This window comes from Sciurus carolinensis, chromosome 2, assembly GCF_902686445.1.
Source record: "Sciurus carolinensis chromosome 2, mSciCar1.2, whole genome shotgun sequence".
Taxonomy (NCBI): Eukaryota; Metazoa; Chordata; class Mammalia; order Rodentia; family Sciuridae; genus Sciurus; species Sciurus carolinensis.
Genome location: NC_062214.1, coordinates 95,526,259 through 95,544,201, shown reverse-complemented (window position 1 = coordinate 95,544,201; position 17,943 = coordinate 95,526,259). Strand labels below are relative to the sequence as shown.

The window sequence follows — 17,943 nt, the reverse complement described above, 5'->3', positions numbered from 1 at the left end:
ATACAAAAGGCACTCAATAATTTTTAGACCGTGGCTGTCCTTTATCTGTTAAGAATTCTGTTTCAGATTGAATCCATTATAGCACGTAATAACAGGTGTTATTTTAGAACATAAAATTGAGTCAATGAGAAAGCAAATGACTTATTCAACAGCACAGAGTTATCTTTTCTGTTGGCACAAGAGGATATATATATTGACCAGAAAACATAAAAGTGGTAGGAAACTGTGAACACAGAATCTTCTTTAAAGGCATATATCTTCTATAACATATATAAAATCTGATTCATAATTCAAAAACATTTAAAATTGGTTGTTTCCCTTAACATATAAAAGGGCAATCCATTTGAAGACATTTTTTAATGTATATACCAAATTCCTATGGAGACTAAATTTCCATACAGGGACCTTTTCTTTGAGAAAAAGAAAAAAAGAGTATAAATTTCTTCTTTTAGACTGAACAAAGGGAAACTTCAAACACAGCAATAAATTTACTCACCTTCCATGGGCATGGAAATCTAGACGTAAAAACTGGTCCTCATGTGAGATTGCTCTTTTGGCACGTTGGTGTTTTTGGTGTAATGAATCCACATTGTAAGATAATCCTTCATAATGTCTAATGTATTTATTTAGAGGATTTCCATACTGACCTATACAAAACAGACAACAATTTGAATTAGCATTATCTTGTAGGCCCCTTCTAGTTCTAACATGATCACTAAAGTATCTATGAATATGTATGAAACAATTGTCCCACTAATCCCAGTAATAATATTATAAATCTTCCACTAATATTACTCTACATTTTTAAAACTTACTAGAGTGTAATTTCAACCACACATAAGTTTGGGCATTAGATGTAGGCTTGTCTTAGATGTCCTATATTAAATGGAGGAAGTTCACTTTTATCAGACTTTGCAGATCAAACCTATAAGATGCTGATTTTGTCACCTACTCTTTCTGTACCTATTTAGGATAATCTTACAGTTTCTTTCCTTTTGTTAATAGCATGAATTAACTGATTTTTTAATGTTAAACCAACCTTGCATTCCTGAGATAAATGACACTTGGCCTTATTTTTTAATTCAATTTGTTACAATTTTTTTTTTTTTTTTTTTTTTTTTGCGGTGCTGGGGATGGAACCCAGGGCCTTGTGCTTGCAAGACAAGCACTCTACCAACTGAACTATCTCCCCAGCCCAATTTGTTACAATTTTGTTTAGAATTTTTATTTTCCATGTTCACGAGAGATACCAGTTTTTAGTTTTCATTCCTTGTATTATCTTTGCCAAGTTTTGTTATAAGGTTAAAAAAAAGGGTGCAAAGTATTCTTTCTTCTTCAGTTTTCTAAACAAATTTATGTAGAATTTGTATTTCATCCTTGAACATTTGTTAAAATTAACAAGTGAAGTCATCTTGGCCTGGAGTTTTCTTCGTGGATACATTTTTAACTACAATTTCAATTTCATAAGTAGATAAAAAGCTATTCAGGCCACCCATTTTCTCCTGAGTGGACTCTGGTAAGAATTTCTCCATTTTACCCACACGGTTGAATTTATGGAAATAAAGTTATTCATAATATTACTTTTTTATATCTTTTGGATCTATAGTGATGTTACCTTTCTCATTTCTGATATAAACTACCTTCTCTCTTCTGTTTCTGGATCAGAATAGCTAGAAACGTATCAATTTTATGACCTTCTCAAACAATACCATTTAATTCCTTTGATTTTTCTTTCTTTTTTTTTTTTTTGTATTTTGTTTTCACTTAAATCTTTATTATTCCTTCTGTTTATGGTGAATTTAATTTGCCCTTCTCCTTTTACTTTCATAAGGTAAGGCAGTCAATTCAAGACCTTTTTTCAAACATAGGTGTTAGTGCTATAAATATGTGTTCTGTACATACTGCTTTAGCAGCGACTCAGGAATTCTATTATGCTACATTTCCATTTTCATTCTGTTCAGCATACTTTCTAAGTTCCCTTTTGATTTCTTGTTTGATCATGTGTTATTTATAAGTCTGCTGTTTAATTTCCAAATATTGAGAATTTTTACCTATAGTTCTGTCATTTACTTTTTTGAATTTTTTTTTTTTAGTTGTAGGTGGACACAATATCTTTACTTATTTATATGTGGTGTTGAGGATTAAACCCAGTGACTCACACAGGTTAGGCCAGAGCTCTACCACTGAGCCACAACCCCAGCCCTGTCATTAACTTTTAATGTAATTCCTCTATAGCCATAGAATATATGCACTTGAAAAGAATGTGAACTCTGCTGTTGTTGGGTGAGTATTATGGAAATGTCAATCTAGCTACTCTGACTGTTGGAGTAGTTTATAAATGTCAATCAGGTAAAGTTGGTCAACAGTATTTTTCTAGTTTTTTACATCCTTACTGATTTTCTACTTGTTCAGTTATTGGGAGAACTAAAATCTGTTTATGATTATAACTTCATTTTTTCATGCAGTTGTTTCATATATTTTTGAAGTTCCGTTTATATACCTGTTTATTATGACTTTTGAATTAATTCATACCTGTAGCATTGTGAAATGGCCTTCTTTATTCTTTTATAATATTTTAGGCTCTAAAATCTACTTTATCAACATTAACATAGTCATTTCATTTTTTTTTCTTTTGACTAGCATATTATATCTTTTTCCTATCCTTTTTTTTTTTTTTTTTTTTTTTTTTTTAAGAGGCATTGGGGTAGCCTGGGGGTAACCAGGGATTGAACTCAGGGTCACTCAACCACTGAGCCACATCCCTAGCCCTTTTTTTATTTTATTTAGAGAAAGGGTCTCACCAAATTGTTTAATGCCTCATTTTTGCTGAGATGGGCTTTGAACTCAAGATCCTCCTGCCTTAGCCTCCCGAGCTGCTGGGATTACAGGCGTGCAACACCACGCCCAGACCTATCCTTTTACTTTTAATCTATCTTTGTCTTTATATTTGAAATGAGTTCCTGTAGGCAGCATATAGTTGGGTCTTGCTTCTTACTAAATCTGGCAATCTCTACCTTTTAATTGAAGGTGTTCAGATGACTTACATTTAAAATGGTTCTGGACTAGGAGCATGGTTCAGTGGTAGAGCACTTGCCTACCAAGTGTGAGGATCCCCAGAACCACTAAAACTAAAATGAAATGAAAAATAAAGTGGTTACTATATGATTAGGTTTAAGTCTATCATCTTGCTTATTTTCTTTTGTGTCATCTGCTCTTTGTTCCCTTTTGTGCTTTTCTTACCTTTTTTAGACTAAATATTATTTTATTCCATTTTATCTTTTTGTCAGCTTATTATCTACAAATCTTTGGCTACTTTAGTCATTCTTTTAGGGTTCAAGGTATATAGATCTTTAACTTATCCCAAGCTCACTTCAATTTTAATATAAATTGAGCATCCTTAATCCAAAAATCCAAAATTTTGGAGGGCGTTAAGATAACATACTAAAACTGTATTTCATAATTTCTCTACCTCAACCTTTGAGGGGATGCTGGCAATTAAACCAAGGGCCTTGCACATAAACTCTAAACTTTTTGAACTCCCATGTAAGAAGTGAAAAATTCAACACCTGATCTCACATGATGGGTCACTGTCAAAACATGAGAGCACTAAAAATACAGAATAAAATTACCAAGTTTCTGGCTTTTTATTTGTGCTTTGGGTTTTGTTTGTTTGTTTTCTGATGATGGGAACTGAACCCAGGGCCACAGGCATGCTAGGCAAGTGCTCTACCACTAAGCAACATTCACCAGCCAAAAAAGTTTCAATGCTCAGTTCAGATAAAATATTTTGCCACCTCTGATAACTTAAAACAATAACTTTCTGTTCTAGTGAAAGATTCGTGATATAGCTCAACTATTTACATAGATGGAACATTACTGGAAAAGTTATTAAACAAAATCATCTTTTCTCTATCCCACAGAAAGGAATTTTATAAAGCACATAATGTTCACTTTCACTGGCAAAGGACCTGCACAATGTTTTTCTTTACAATTGACATAGGATATGACTCATGAAATTTAACTGAGAAAGGTAAAAATGCTATGTAAGAACGCATAGCTATGAAGGCCACATGATTATCTTCTATATAAGACTAATGAATGTTTCTGTTAATTATACCTCAATATCAGTATTTAGATGATCTCAGTAATATGAAAAAAATGTTAATATATGAAAACTGTTATAATTTCTCCATCTCAATATTAATGACATGAAGAGGGGAAGGAGGGAATTATATAAAAAGTATTCCCTCTCCCCACATATAAACACCAAAAACAAACTTGAAGAAATGAAACCAAATAAAATAACTAGTGTATGCATGAGCTGGTTGATACAGGTCACAAGTACCAATTCCCTTCCCAACTCCATGCTTGATGATACTATGTTGGTAGTTTGAAATCAGCTGGAGAGGGAGTATTTATACTTCTGAAATTAGAAAAGGCTATAAATCAGAGAATTAATCTTCTTTTTTTCCAAGAGAGCCAGTGTACTAAACACTGGGTATAATAACCTAGTGATAAAATATTTCAAACAAGGAGCCAAATAAACAGAACATTCTAATGAAAATCTAGGAAAGCATAGCACACTGGACTTCTGACACTGCCCCTATCCCTCAGAAGTCATGCGATTCACATTTTTAAATATCTCAAAAGAGAATAGAACCCTGGAATTCTCAAAAAGATTGTATATGATCATGCTAAGTGATGTGATACATACCTGTAATTTTGGAAACTAGGGAGACTGAGGCAAGAGGTCACAACTTCAAGGTTAAACTCAGTAATTTAATGAGGCCCTAGCAATATTAGCAAGACCTTGCCTCAAAATTAAAAAAATTTTAAAGGGCCAGGGATGTAGGCTTAGTAGTAGAGTACCTACCTAGCATGTACAAGGGCCTGGGTTTAATTCCCAGAACCACAAAAAAAAAATTAATTAATTAGTTAATTAATTAAAATAACTGTTTTACAGGTTAAGGAGCATACTGGAAAATAAACATAATGCAGGGAAGTGAAAAACATAATTGTAAACCTAAGATAATCAACACAATCCAAGAAAAATATAAAAGAGAAATCACACAAAAGTAAATCACAGGAGACTACAATTGTGGCTCAGTAGTAGAGCACTTGCCTAGCATATGTGACGCATGGGTTCAGTCCTCAGCACCACATAAAAATTAAAAAATAAAATAAAGGTATTGTGTCCATCTACAACTAAAAAAAAATTTTTTAAAGTAAATCACAGGCTAATGGTTGAAACTATAGGACAAAAAAATGTATATTTATAAAAATAATAATAAATTTAAATATATACATTAAAATGAACTATAGGTGGGAAATACAAAAGAAACCAGAATAAAAGACATATGACATACAGAAGAACAAGGATAAAAATGACAGCACAACTCTAGGTAAGTCAAAAGATGTTGAAGTATGCAAAACTTTCTCAGCCAAAGATTCTATAACCATTGAAAATATCTTTCACAGATCAAGGGTGGAGGAGGATGAAATGAAGCCTTTTTTGGACTTCAAAGCTTAACAATTAATACTTAACCATTACTAGAAACGGTAAAGGAAATTTTCCAGGCAGTAAGAACACTAGATGGAAATTCATACTGACACAAAGAATAGTAATAGAAATGATAAATGTATGAGAAAATGAGTTTTTTTCCTTTTTTAATCTATTTTAAAGTGACCGTATTTTCTTTATAAATGATGTACTGTGGCTTTTAAGACACACAGTATAAAAATATACAACATCCACAACACAATTTAACTTTATTTATACTGTATATGAAGTAGAATAATAGGGGCCAGGTGTGCTGGTACACATCTGTAATCCCAGTGACACAGGAGAATGGCAAGTTCAAAGTCAGTCTCAGCAACTTAGCAAGGCCCTAAGTAAATTAGTGAACCAGATCTCAAAATAAAAAATAAAAAGGAACTGGGGATATGGATCAGTAATTAAGTGCCCCTAGGTTCAATCCCTGTATTATATACATACACACACACATATATATGTATTTTTTTTTTTAAGCTGGGGATATACTCAGTAGTAGAGTGTTACCCAGTATGCATGAGGCCCTGGGTTCAATTCTCAACACCCCCCCACACACACAAAGTGAATAATATTACCTGAAAGTCTACAGTGATAAGTTATAGATATATATTGCACACCCTAGAAACAACCTCTTTAAAAAATGACAAATAGGGGCTGGGGTTGTGGCTCAGTGGTAGAGCGCTTGCCTAGCATGTGTAAGGTACTGGGTTCGATCCTCAGCACCACAAAAAATAAATAAAATAAAGGTCCATCAACAACTAAAAGTATGTTTTAAAAAAAAATTTTTTTAAAAGCACCCACCCTGATCCTAAAAGAAAACAAGCCAACAGCAATTGCAGCAACTGAGCAAACTTGAGCACAGAAAACCAAACAAACCCCCCTGAACTCAGTTGTGAACAAAGTTGGGAAAACATAGCTAGGTATGGTGGTGCACTCCTGTAATCCCAGCAGCTCAGAAGGCTGAGGCAGGAGGATCACAAGTTCAAAGCCAGCCTCAGCAATTTAGCAAGACCCTAAGCAACTTGGTGAAATTCTGTCTCAAAATAAAATATAAAAAAGGGCTAAGGATGTGGCTCAGTGGTTAAGCACCCATGGGTTCAATCCCTACTGCCAAAAAAAGTTGAGGTGAAACATAATATGTACAGTAAGAAAGCTCTTAATCAAGTGAATAAAGAATGAATAAATTACAAGGTAAAAAATAAGAGAACATTATAATCCTACATATGTATGTACATAATCAAACTTCAAAGTATATAAAGAAAAACTTGATAGAACTAAGCCAGGTATGGTGGTACAAGCATATAATCCCAGGTATTCAAGAAAGCTGAGGCAGGAGGATCACAAGTTCAAGGCTTGCCTGGGCAATTTAGTGAGACCCTCTTTGTTATGGTTTGGATGTGAGATGTCCACAAAAGTTCATGTATGAAACAATGCAAGAAGGTTTGGAGGAGAAATGATTGTGTTATGAGAGCCTTTACCCAATCAATGAATTAATCCCCTGATAAGAGATTGAGTGGTATGTAGGGTGTGGCAAGAGGAGGTGGGACACAGAGGGCATGCCTTTGGGGTATATATTTTTGTATCTCGAGAGTGGAGTCTCTCTCTCTGCTTTCTGATCATCAAGTGAGCTGCTTCCCTCTACCACACTCTTCCACCATGATGTTCTGCCTCACCTCAAGCCAGGAGGAATGGAGCTGGCTGTCTATGGACTGAGACCTCTGAAACCATGAGCCCTCAAAAACTCTTCCTTTTCTAAAATTGTTCTAGTCAGGTCTTTTATTTACTGCAGCGAAAAAGCTAACTAAAACACTGTCTCAAAATAAAAGCAAAGATTGGGGATGTGGCTCAGTGGTAGAGTGCCTCAGAATTCAATTCCCAATCTCAACATCAAAAAAAAAAAAGAACTGAAAGAAATAAACAAATCTCTTTTAGAGTTAGCCATTGTAACAATCTTTCCTGAACAACAACAAAGTTAAAAATTAGTAAGTATAAACAAAATTTGAACACTATCAACTTCAATATAAATAACCTGACCAATAATTTATAAACATTACAACATCCAACAAAAGAATACATATTCTTCTCAAGGGGACATAGACACTAACTAAGATAGACCTTAATTCTAGGCCATAAAACATGCTTCCATAAATTTTAAAAGACTGAAATCTTTATTCCCTATTTAGAATTAAACCAATTTAACAAATATCCAGAAAAATTCCCCAATATTAGGAACTTACACTTTCTAAATAGTCCATCAGTAAGGAAGAAATCAAAAGAGAAGCCAGAAAGTATTTTCACCAACTATAAAGAGCAAAGGGAACTTTCTGGATTGTAAAATATTATTATGACTGTAGTTATGACTACATACAGTTCTCAAAATTCATGAATTTGTACACTTAAAACTAATTTTAAATTTTATCATATGTAAATTATACCTCAATAAAGTTGAATTAATTTTTTTTAAAAAACAAAAATGTATAATCAAAGTACTAGGTATATGGGTTGGCCTTTCTTTCTTCTTTTCCCTAAATTATAATTTTTTTTATAATAAAAAAAATTCTAGAAGCCAGGCATTGGTGGTGCACAACACTTAAAATCCCAGAGACTCAGAAGGCTGAGGCAGGAAGATCACAAGTTCAAGGCCAGCCTCAGTAATTTAATGAGATCCTATCTTGAAATTAAAAAAAAAAAAAGCTTGGGATACAGCTGAGTGGCAAAGTGCTTCGGGATTCAAGCACCAGTACAAAAAAAAAAAGTTCTTAAAAAAAAAAAAAAGCAAAGACAAATTGGACTGGGGTGTAGGCTCCAAGTGTACCTACCTGCCTTGCATGCACAAGGGCCTGGGTTCCATCCCTAGTACCCCAACAAAGAAAACAAAGACAACTCAAAATATTCCCACTTGTTCACTCTATAAAATAAATGAAATCAACATCCTATTCAGGGGGCTGGGGAGATAGCTCAGTCGGCAGAGTGCTTGCCTTGTAAGCACAAGGCCCTGGGTTCGATCCCCAGTACCAAAAAAAAAAAAAAAAAAAAATCCCATTCAGCTCCAATAAACTATCAGGCATCCTTTAATGATTCATTATTTCTAAATAACTATATATTTTGCTAATAGGACATAACGAACAAAAGAGAGGGGAAATAAAAGAATAAATGCCAACTAGTGATTACAGGTAACAAAAGAATAGCAAAGGAAACAAACATCAAGAGAAAAAAAAAAAAAGATCAGTTGGGAAAGCAGCAACTAGACCACTTTAAAGAACTTCTTAGAAGAGATGTCCAATTCAACATTTAAGCTAAAAAACTAAAACAAATCGGGAAACCTACTATTCACCATGTGTTCACATAACAAGATAGTCATTAACTTTTTATCACAGAGTCTAGAAATTTGGATTTCTGAATGTTTCAGTCCTTACCCAATTAAATCTTTTAACATGTGTATCATTTTGCATTTTCCTAACACACAGACATTGTTCTTCAAACTGTTTCAAAAACTAGCAGCATGAGTACCTATAGGAAAATTCTTCACAGTGCAATCTTGGGCTCCAACCCCATAAATCTACTGATCCTCCAAGTGACCCAGGTTCTAACCCAGACTACCTAATTTCCAGAGGAATACAGATGTATATTAAAGTTTGAGAAGCACTGCAAATTTTCTTCATTCAGAAATTCCCTCAATTCTACCAACATTTGTATCCTTTTTTTTTTTCTCTACATCATGGTCAGTGTGTAACAGTATATTACTAGGGCTAGGTACCACACCACCCGGTGCTACCACTTAAAAAGTAATTAAAGCTGGGCAATGGCACACTGAGCCAGCACCTCAGGAGGTTGAGGTAGGAAGATTCCAAGTTCAAAGTCAGCCTCAGCAACTTAGCAAGGCACTAAGCAACCTAGCAGGACCCTGTCTCAAAATAAATTTAAAAAGAGATGGGGATGTGCCCCAGTGGTTAAGCAACTCAGGTTCAATCCCCAGTCCAAAACACAAAGGAATTTTAAAAAGTGCCTCAGGCTGGGGAGATAGCTCAGTTGGTAGAGTGCTTGCCTTGCAAGCACAAGGCCCTGGGTTCAATCCCCAGCACCGCAAAAAAAAAAAAAAAAAAAAAATAGTGCCTCAACCGACGTCTCTGGTAAAACACTGTTTACAGAAAGTATCCTATAATATAGAGCACAAGTCTCCAACCTATAACACTAAGGACAGTTATTTTTACTACACAGCTAAGTTCATTTACACATGTTGCTTTCACACACAGCAGAGCTGAATAAACAGCATTACAAAATGTTAAACAACAGGTATCAAATCTTTGGGAAGTCACTTAAACACTTGGTTTCATTAGTATTGACGGTTTATTATAACCCACTCTTCAATTTCCCCCTGTAATAGGGTTACTAACCTGAAATCAATGGACCTCTGTGATGGTTAATTTTAGGTGTCAACTTGACTGTATTAATGAATATCTAGAGAACTGGTAAAGCATTGTTTCTGGGTGTGTCTGTGAGGGTATTTCCAAGGAAATTAGTGTGTTAAGTCAGTGAACTAGGTGGGGAAGATGTACACACTGATCCGATCAATGCAGACAAGCACCATCCAATCAGGTAGAAACACACAGAACAAAAAGGCAGAGGAGAAGAAGTTCATTCTCATCATTCTCATTCTCTCACTCATTCATTCTCTCTCCCTCCCTACTAGAACTGAGACACTTCTCCAGCCTCTGAACATCAGAACACCTTTGGACTCTGGGACACACTACAATACTGTCCCCATCTCTGGGTTCTCAGGCCTTTGGCCTCAGACTGAGTTACACCATGAACTTCCCCACATCTGAGACTTTGACTTGGCAGGATCCAAGATGGCAGACTAGAGGGAGGCTGTGTTCCTCGTCGCTCCGTAACTCGGGTTTCAAGCAGAGGATATCTGTTTCTTGGTGAGGCAGTTTTTGCAGCTTTATCGATCCCCTGCTGTTTACCCCATTTGTCTACTGCGATCACCTGCAGTCTGCCAGCATATCGACTACTTTTTGAGTGCAGATTGCTCACTGTCTGACACCTACCATCCGCCATTTGCCTGCCGCTTGCCTCTCCTTCGCCTGCCTTTCACCTACCCACCATCCACCACCCAAGGTTCACCTCCCCATTGTCCAACAGTCATCAGGAGACTGACCACAGACCACCAGTGGAGCACTAGCTGGCTGCTGTAACCTGGAAGTTCACTGTCACAGTACCTGCAGGTTTGGTTACACGTGGCTGCCGCCATTTTGAGACAACAGCCAGGACTTGTAGGACCCCTGCCGGACTGACTGAGGATCCCTCAGCCCAACCGATCACTCCCTGCCTTCATGGTCCTCACATCAACTGACTGCTCCCTACCACCAGGACCCCCAGAATGACTGACTGCACCCTGCCTCCCGGATCCCACAACCACTATAACACCCCACCTCCAGGACCCCTGCCCAACCAACCGCAACCTGCCTCCAGGACCTTCGGTTGACCACACCCACACCCTGAGCTGCAGCTCTCCATTTGCCAACACATTTGGAAGCCAGAGCAGCCATCTTGGATAATCCTGGAAGCTGTATCTCCCATCTTTAGGTGGGGCAAATCCCATCCTGAGACACCTGCTGGAGACTGGAAGCTCATTGTCAAGTAACTCTCATACATCAGGCTACTGACGACTGGGAGGTTTGAATACTATATGACTGTTACAGTGTAGAGTTTCTTTTTCCTCCTTATTGAAAAATTTTAAGTTTTTATTTCTTTACTTTTTTGCTCTCTTTTCCTTTTGTTTACCTGTTCCCTCAGAGTCTCTTTCTTCCTTTTTCCATGCTAACAACCGACTTCTTTTGATTGCATTCGCACTCTTTCTATGATATAGACCTTCTATATATTCTTTTCTTATCCCATTAACAGCTACATTCTATACCCCTCCACATCCTTTTTGTCCTCCACTGGAAACAGTAGACCTTATTGCAAATCTATTTGTTATACTGAAGATAATAATGGAACTCATTCTGTTTATTATGACAATATAGTTAACGTCCTCATAGGGGCTATTTGGTTTCGGGCTGCATACTGTCTGAACTGGGCAATGCTAATATTGATCTTCCCCTTAAAGAAAAAATTTTGGAAACCTATAGGGTCACTATAAGCCTATAGGGGGGAAACTGCAATACCCCAGATCTGCACTGCTAGAGGGGAAGATACATGAACATGAAAAAACAAGGGAAGAAAATGGTCCAAACAAAACTAGATTCTATATTAATAGAATCCAGTGACAGTACGATGGAAGAAATGTCAGAAAAGGACTTCAGATTATACATGATTAAAATGATTCGTGACACAAAGGATGAGATAAGAGAGCAAATGCAGGCAATGAATGATCATATCAATACGCAGTTTAAAGAGCAACTGCAGGAAGCAAAAGATCTTTCAACAAAGAGATAGAAATTCACACACACACAAAAAAAAAAAAAACGGAGATCCTTGAAATGAAGGAAACAATAAACCAAATAAAAAACTCAATGGAAAGCATCACCAAAAGACTAGACCACTTGGAAGACAGAACCTCAGACAATGAAGACAAAATATTTAATCTTGAAAATAAAGTTGCCCAAACATAGAAGATGGTAAGAAATCATGAACAGAATCTCCAAGAACTATGGGACATTATGAAAAGACCAAATTTAAGAATTATTGGGATTGAGGAAGACACAGAGATACAAACCAAAGGAATGAACAACCTATTCAATGAAATAATATCAGAAAATTTCCCAAACATGAAGAATGAAATGGAAAATCAAATACAAGAGGCTTACAGAACACCAACTGCACAAAATCACAATAGATCCACACCAAAGCACATTATAATGAAAATGCCAAACATACAAAATAAAGATAGAATTTTGAAGGCTACGAGAGAAAAGCATCAGATTACCTATAGCAGAAAACCAATATGGATATCAGCAGATTTCTCAGCCCCGTCTCTAAAAGCTAGAAGGGTCTGGAACAACATATTTCAAGTTCTGAAAGAACATGGTTGCCAACCAAGAATCCTATATCCAGCAAAACTAACCTTCAGATTTGAAGATAAAACAAAATCCTTCCATGATAAACAAAAGAATTTACAAATAGAAAGCTTGCCCTACAGAATATTCTCAACAAAATATTCCATGAGAAGGAAATGAAAACCAACAATGTATCACCAAAGTGAGGAACTTACCTTAAAGGAAAATCCATTCAAAGTAGAAACCAAGTCAAGTTAAAAACCAAAAATAAGCCCAAATGACTGGGAATACAAAGCATATCTCAATAATAACCCTGAATGTTAATGGCCTAAACTCATCAATCAAAAGACATAGACTGGCAGATTGGATTAAAAAGAAAGACCCAACAATATGCTGCCTTCATGCGACTTTGACTTGGCCAAAATCACACTACAGCATCCCATGGTCTGCAGACCTCTATGATCACATAAGCCAATTCCTTGAATAAAGTCCCTCTCATATGACCACATCTATATATCTGCATGTATTTGTCTATATCCTATTAGTTCTGTCTCTCTAAAGGGAGATCATGAACCCCTTGATTTTGCATTCAGAATTCTAAAAATATTTCTTATTCTCCTTCTAGGCATTTTGTTTCTTCTTTTTGTATTTAAATCTTACTTATCTATTTATAATTTTACCTCCCCCATGCTAGGGATCAAACCCAGGGCCTCTCTACATCCTAGGCAAGCATTCTACCACTGAGTTACACAGATACCCCTAGTTCTCTTTTTTTAACTTACTATACTAACTAGGACTACCCCAAATCATACTGAATAACAGTGAATGAAGGCACTTTTACTTTGCTCTCAATTTTAAAGAATACCTTTAGTTTTTCATTGTTGCATTTCATATATTATAAAATTGTGCTAAGGCCAATTCTTCTCATTTCTATTTTAAAAATATAGTATTTAAAAATTCAAATGAAATTTTGGCTAAAAGACACAAAAACATTTTCTAAAACAGTTCCATGTTTCACATCTCTAAAGAGAAAAATTAAAATTCCAAAACTGTCTTTTTTTTAAGTATTCTAGTTTTTTTTAATGTACACTGATAGCTTACTATACACAAAAAATATTATGACTAAACATCTTATTTGTTTAAATAATGCTTATGAATTGGATATAACTAAAATTTATCAAGCACCTGCTAACTCCCAAACTTTGTACTACTAACGTTTTTATCACTTTACCCAAAAAACCTATAAAGTAAGAACTATTAGCCAATTTTAAAGAAAATCAAGATTTGAGGGATATGTAACAAGCCCAAGGCTGCAGAGCAAATAGGAGACAATGCCAAGGAGATAATCTTAGTCACAAGAATTACAAGATAGTTGGGCATAGTGTGCACATCTGAAATACCAGCTACTTGGGAAGCTGAGACAGAAGGATCACAAGTTCAAGGCCAGCATTCCCCAATTTAATGAGATTCTGCATCAAAAAATATTCTAGGAAGGATAGGCACCTACATGCACACCTATAATCTTGGGAGGATAAGGCAGCAAAATTGCAAGTTTGAGGTCTCAAAATAAAAAAGGGATGGGGAACAGCAGATGCTACCAAGTGGTAAAAATCCCTGGGTTTAATTCCCAGTACTGACAGGAGGTGAGGGGAGGAAGGAAATGAAAAAGAAAAAGACAGAAATAGCTGTGAGTAGTTCAATGGTAGAGCACCCCTGGATTCAATCCCCAATATAGGGCAAAAAAAATATTTCAAGATAATCTACAGCAATTCTACTATCTTCATCATAAACAAAGTCAGTCACATTAGTGTTTCTGAAGTAATTACAAAAACCTAAAAAGAAAAAAAATCAAAATACAGCACATGGCACAGACCTTTCAAAAACTGCACTGAAATCTACCTTTAAGATGTAGAAAAACATGATGAAATACTAAAAAAGAATATACGTTTTGGAGACCAAAAAATATATATGTATACCCTTGATTTCCACAGCTAGAAAATGAAATTGGCATGGTTCACTCCACAGGAGCCCTGGCCAATCCCCAACCCTTGTACTACTTACCTCAGTCAGATACCACAAAATTGCCTGTTCCCACATGCAGAGTCTGAACCTACTCAACTGAGGTCTGTTCCTACACTTTAGCTACCAGTCAAGAGCTCAAAAAGTAGAGAGAGAAGGCAGTTCTGTCATCAGATCTCACTGAGAAATTTTACAAATTCACCCATCTCTGTCTAAACAGGGCTTAGCCTCTGCTCCACTTACTTTGGTATAAGAATCTCCTTATTGCAGATCTTCCTGATTTCCCAACTGTCAAGCTGCCTAATTGTCTACTCCATTTCCTTATCATCTACTCTAGTCCTGATCCTTGTGATATGCTAGATTCTCTCCCAGTCCGGGTTCTATGTATAAATATGCATGCTCTGATACTAACATTATCACTGTTTTTATAATATCAAACAAATCAAGAGAAATCACAAATCAGAGGTGGGCACGGCAGACCACACCTGAAGTCCCAGCTAAGCAAGAGGCAGAGAAAGGAAGATCGCTTAAGTCCACCAGTTGGAGTTCAGCCTGATCTTATTTGATTCCTACATTTCTCATGCAATATTCTCTCATCTGAAGTAACAATGTCAAGCTGTCTACTCCAATTCCTTATTTACTTAAAAATAATACTGAAACCCTTCCCGCTTTCACATTCATTAACACTACCCAGGTAATTCCTAGAAGCCAGTATCCATCATAATTCCCTCTCAAAATTGGAAAAATATTAACACTGTTGCATCGTCAATGTCTTTATGCCAAAACACAAACTAAAAATATTTGGGGCGGCGGGGGTAGGGGGATGTCATAATTGACTAAAGGATGCATACTACTGCCAAAACTTCAGCAAGCAAACATGTCTGTTCACTTCAGAATCCAAGCCTCCAGAGATGATTTGATCGAAGGTACCCAGTTCAAAAACTAGGTTACATGCCTGTTTCCTCATTGCAAATAAAAGTCTAAGAATTTGAATTACGTTGATGGAACTCTTAAGGCTGAAAATGTGCCAAACACAACAATGTTCCAAAGTGTCTAGACAGCCAAAGACCATAATAAATGACTAGTCTTTTTTTTGCTTCCATTCCTGCCTCTTAATGGCTGTTCAAGAAAAGACACATGTCACTCCTCTGCTAAAACATTCCAAAGGCCTCCCAACTCACTCACAGTCCTAATTATGGCTTACAACTTAACATCATCCTTAAAAGGGTCTGCATTCTCCCACTCAACTCCCATATCTCTCTTATCTTCTACCACATTTCCCTTACTTTATGTGTTATAGCCACATTAGTCTTCTTTTTTTCTCTTTATTTGGAACATCTTCCCCCAAAACAGAATTGACCTGCACATCATTGAGTTACCCACTCATTTTCTCCCCCAAAAGCTTTCTCTGATCATCCTATCTAAAAAAGCATATCCCTGTCATCCTCATCCTAATATCCTGCTTTATTTTTCTTCGTATCAGTTCTAATTAACATATACTCCCAACACTACCACTGGAACATGAACTGAAAAACAAAGACTTTATTTTGTTCATTAATATGTACTCTCAACACCTACAGCAGTGAGGTACAAAATAGGTACTCAAAAATATTAATTTAATTATGGAACTTTTCCATTTTCATTTATTTTATAAAGAAAGCAGGTTAAATCCTGTTAATTAACAGAGTCATAACCCAATCGTTAGAACAAATGTGGTCCTACGATTACTCAACCAAGAATTATAATTTCTAAGCCAGGTGCATGGCACATGTCTGTAATCCCAAAAACTCAAGAGGCTGAGGCAGGAGGGTCACAAATTCATGCTCAACTCAGCAACTAAGAAACTCAGTGAGACCCTCTCTCAAAATAAAAATTAAAAAGGTCTGGAGATGTAGCTCAGTAGTAAAACAACCCTGGGTTCAATCCCCAGTATCAAAAAAAAAAAAATTATAGATCTATTCACCACATACGGAAAATTAAAAGTTATTTTATTGATGAAATAAATGCAGTTGTGTATTTGTCTCTGCAATTATTCATGTAGCATATAACACTATCATTTTTCAACAACTTTTTGGACAGAGTTGCTACCTACTCTCTATGCCTGTTTTCCCATCTGTAAAAATGGGTGAAACAGCAGTACTTTGTGACTAAGAGTGTTGTTACATGGATTAAGTCTACATACAAAATGCTTAGAAGAGAGTACAACACATACTATGAAACAATTCAATAAATTATGGCTACAATTACTAATGAATGTATTAGCTAATTTAACTTTAAAAATAACCATGTAAGATACATATAAATCTTAAGATAAGGCACAGAAAGTTTGTGGATATAACTCAGTGGTAAAAATACTTGCCTTAGCAAGAGGGAGGTCCTAGGTTCAATTCCTACTATGGGGGGGGGGGGGCACATAGAAGTTAGTGGCCTGCCCAAGAGTAGCTCTAATTAACCAAAAATGAAAGAGAAAAAAAAAAAAAAAAAGCTTTTAAAATTTTAACCATAATAACAGCAAAACATGCAAGTTTCATGAGGCATACTCACATAATCATGGAGATACTCTGTAGAAATACCCCTTATTTCCCTTTTTAGGCTAACTTTTACAGTGAATGATAACTAATATTTTTTAAATAACTTTTTTTTTTAGCAACTTAGTTCTATTTTTTTTTTTTTTTTTTTTTTTTTTTGGTACTGGGGATTGAACCCAGGGGTGCTCTACCACTGAGCTACAACCACAGCCCTTTTTATTTTATTTTTTTTTTTTTTTTTGCGGTACTGGGGATCAAACTCAGGGCCTTGTGCTTGCAAGGCAAACACTCTACCAGCTGAGCTATCTCCCCAGCCCCCTTTTTATTTTATTTTGAGACAGAATCTCCCAATCCTCCTGCCTCAGTCTCCTAGGTCTCTGGAATTACAGGTATGTGCCATCATGCCCTGGGCAACTTAGTTCTTATAGCCAAAGTTCTAACTTAATTAACCTATCTTTTTTTTTTTTTGGGGGGGGGTCCTCAGATTTGAACCCCAGGATGCTTTAGCACTGAGCTACATCCCCAGTTCTTTTTATTTTTATTTTGAGACAGGATCTTGCTAAATTGGTGAAGGTCTCAATAGACTGCTAAGCCTGGCCTCAAACTTAAGATCCTTCTGCCTCAGGATCCCAAATCACTGGGATTACAGTTATGCAGCCCTACACCTGGCATGAATGCAAATCTTAAATTCCTCTTAACCCTCTGATAAAAAGGAGAATATTCACTAAAGGTGTCCTCATGTAAAGACCTTAATAAAAGAGAAACAGGTGTTTACCTGACAACAATAAAAATGAAACACTTTAAAATACAGAATAAAGTGTCCTTAACCTAAGATCAGTGGAAA

The 17,943-nt window shown here is 36.0% G+C and overlaps 1 protein-coding gene across 2 annotated transcripts in view; it reads right to left on the bottom strand.

Annotated features, from left to right (window-relative positions):
• Adam10 (ADAM metallopeptidase domain 10) overlaps positions 1-17,943 on the bottom strand; it is a 135,734-nt gene that overhangs the window by 104,588 nt on the left and 13,203 nt on the right. For both annotated transcript variants that reach the window (XR_007107010.1, XM_047539059.1), the window contains exon 2: positions 497-647. Coding sequence is in view for 1 of the 2 variants with exons in the window: in XM_047539059.1 (XP_047395015.1) it covers positions 497-647 (151 nt within the window). In the remaining variant the exon portion in view is untranslated. The remainder of the gene's footprint in view (positions 1-496; positions 648-17,943) is intronic.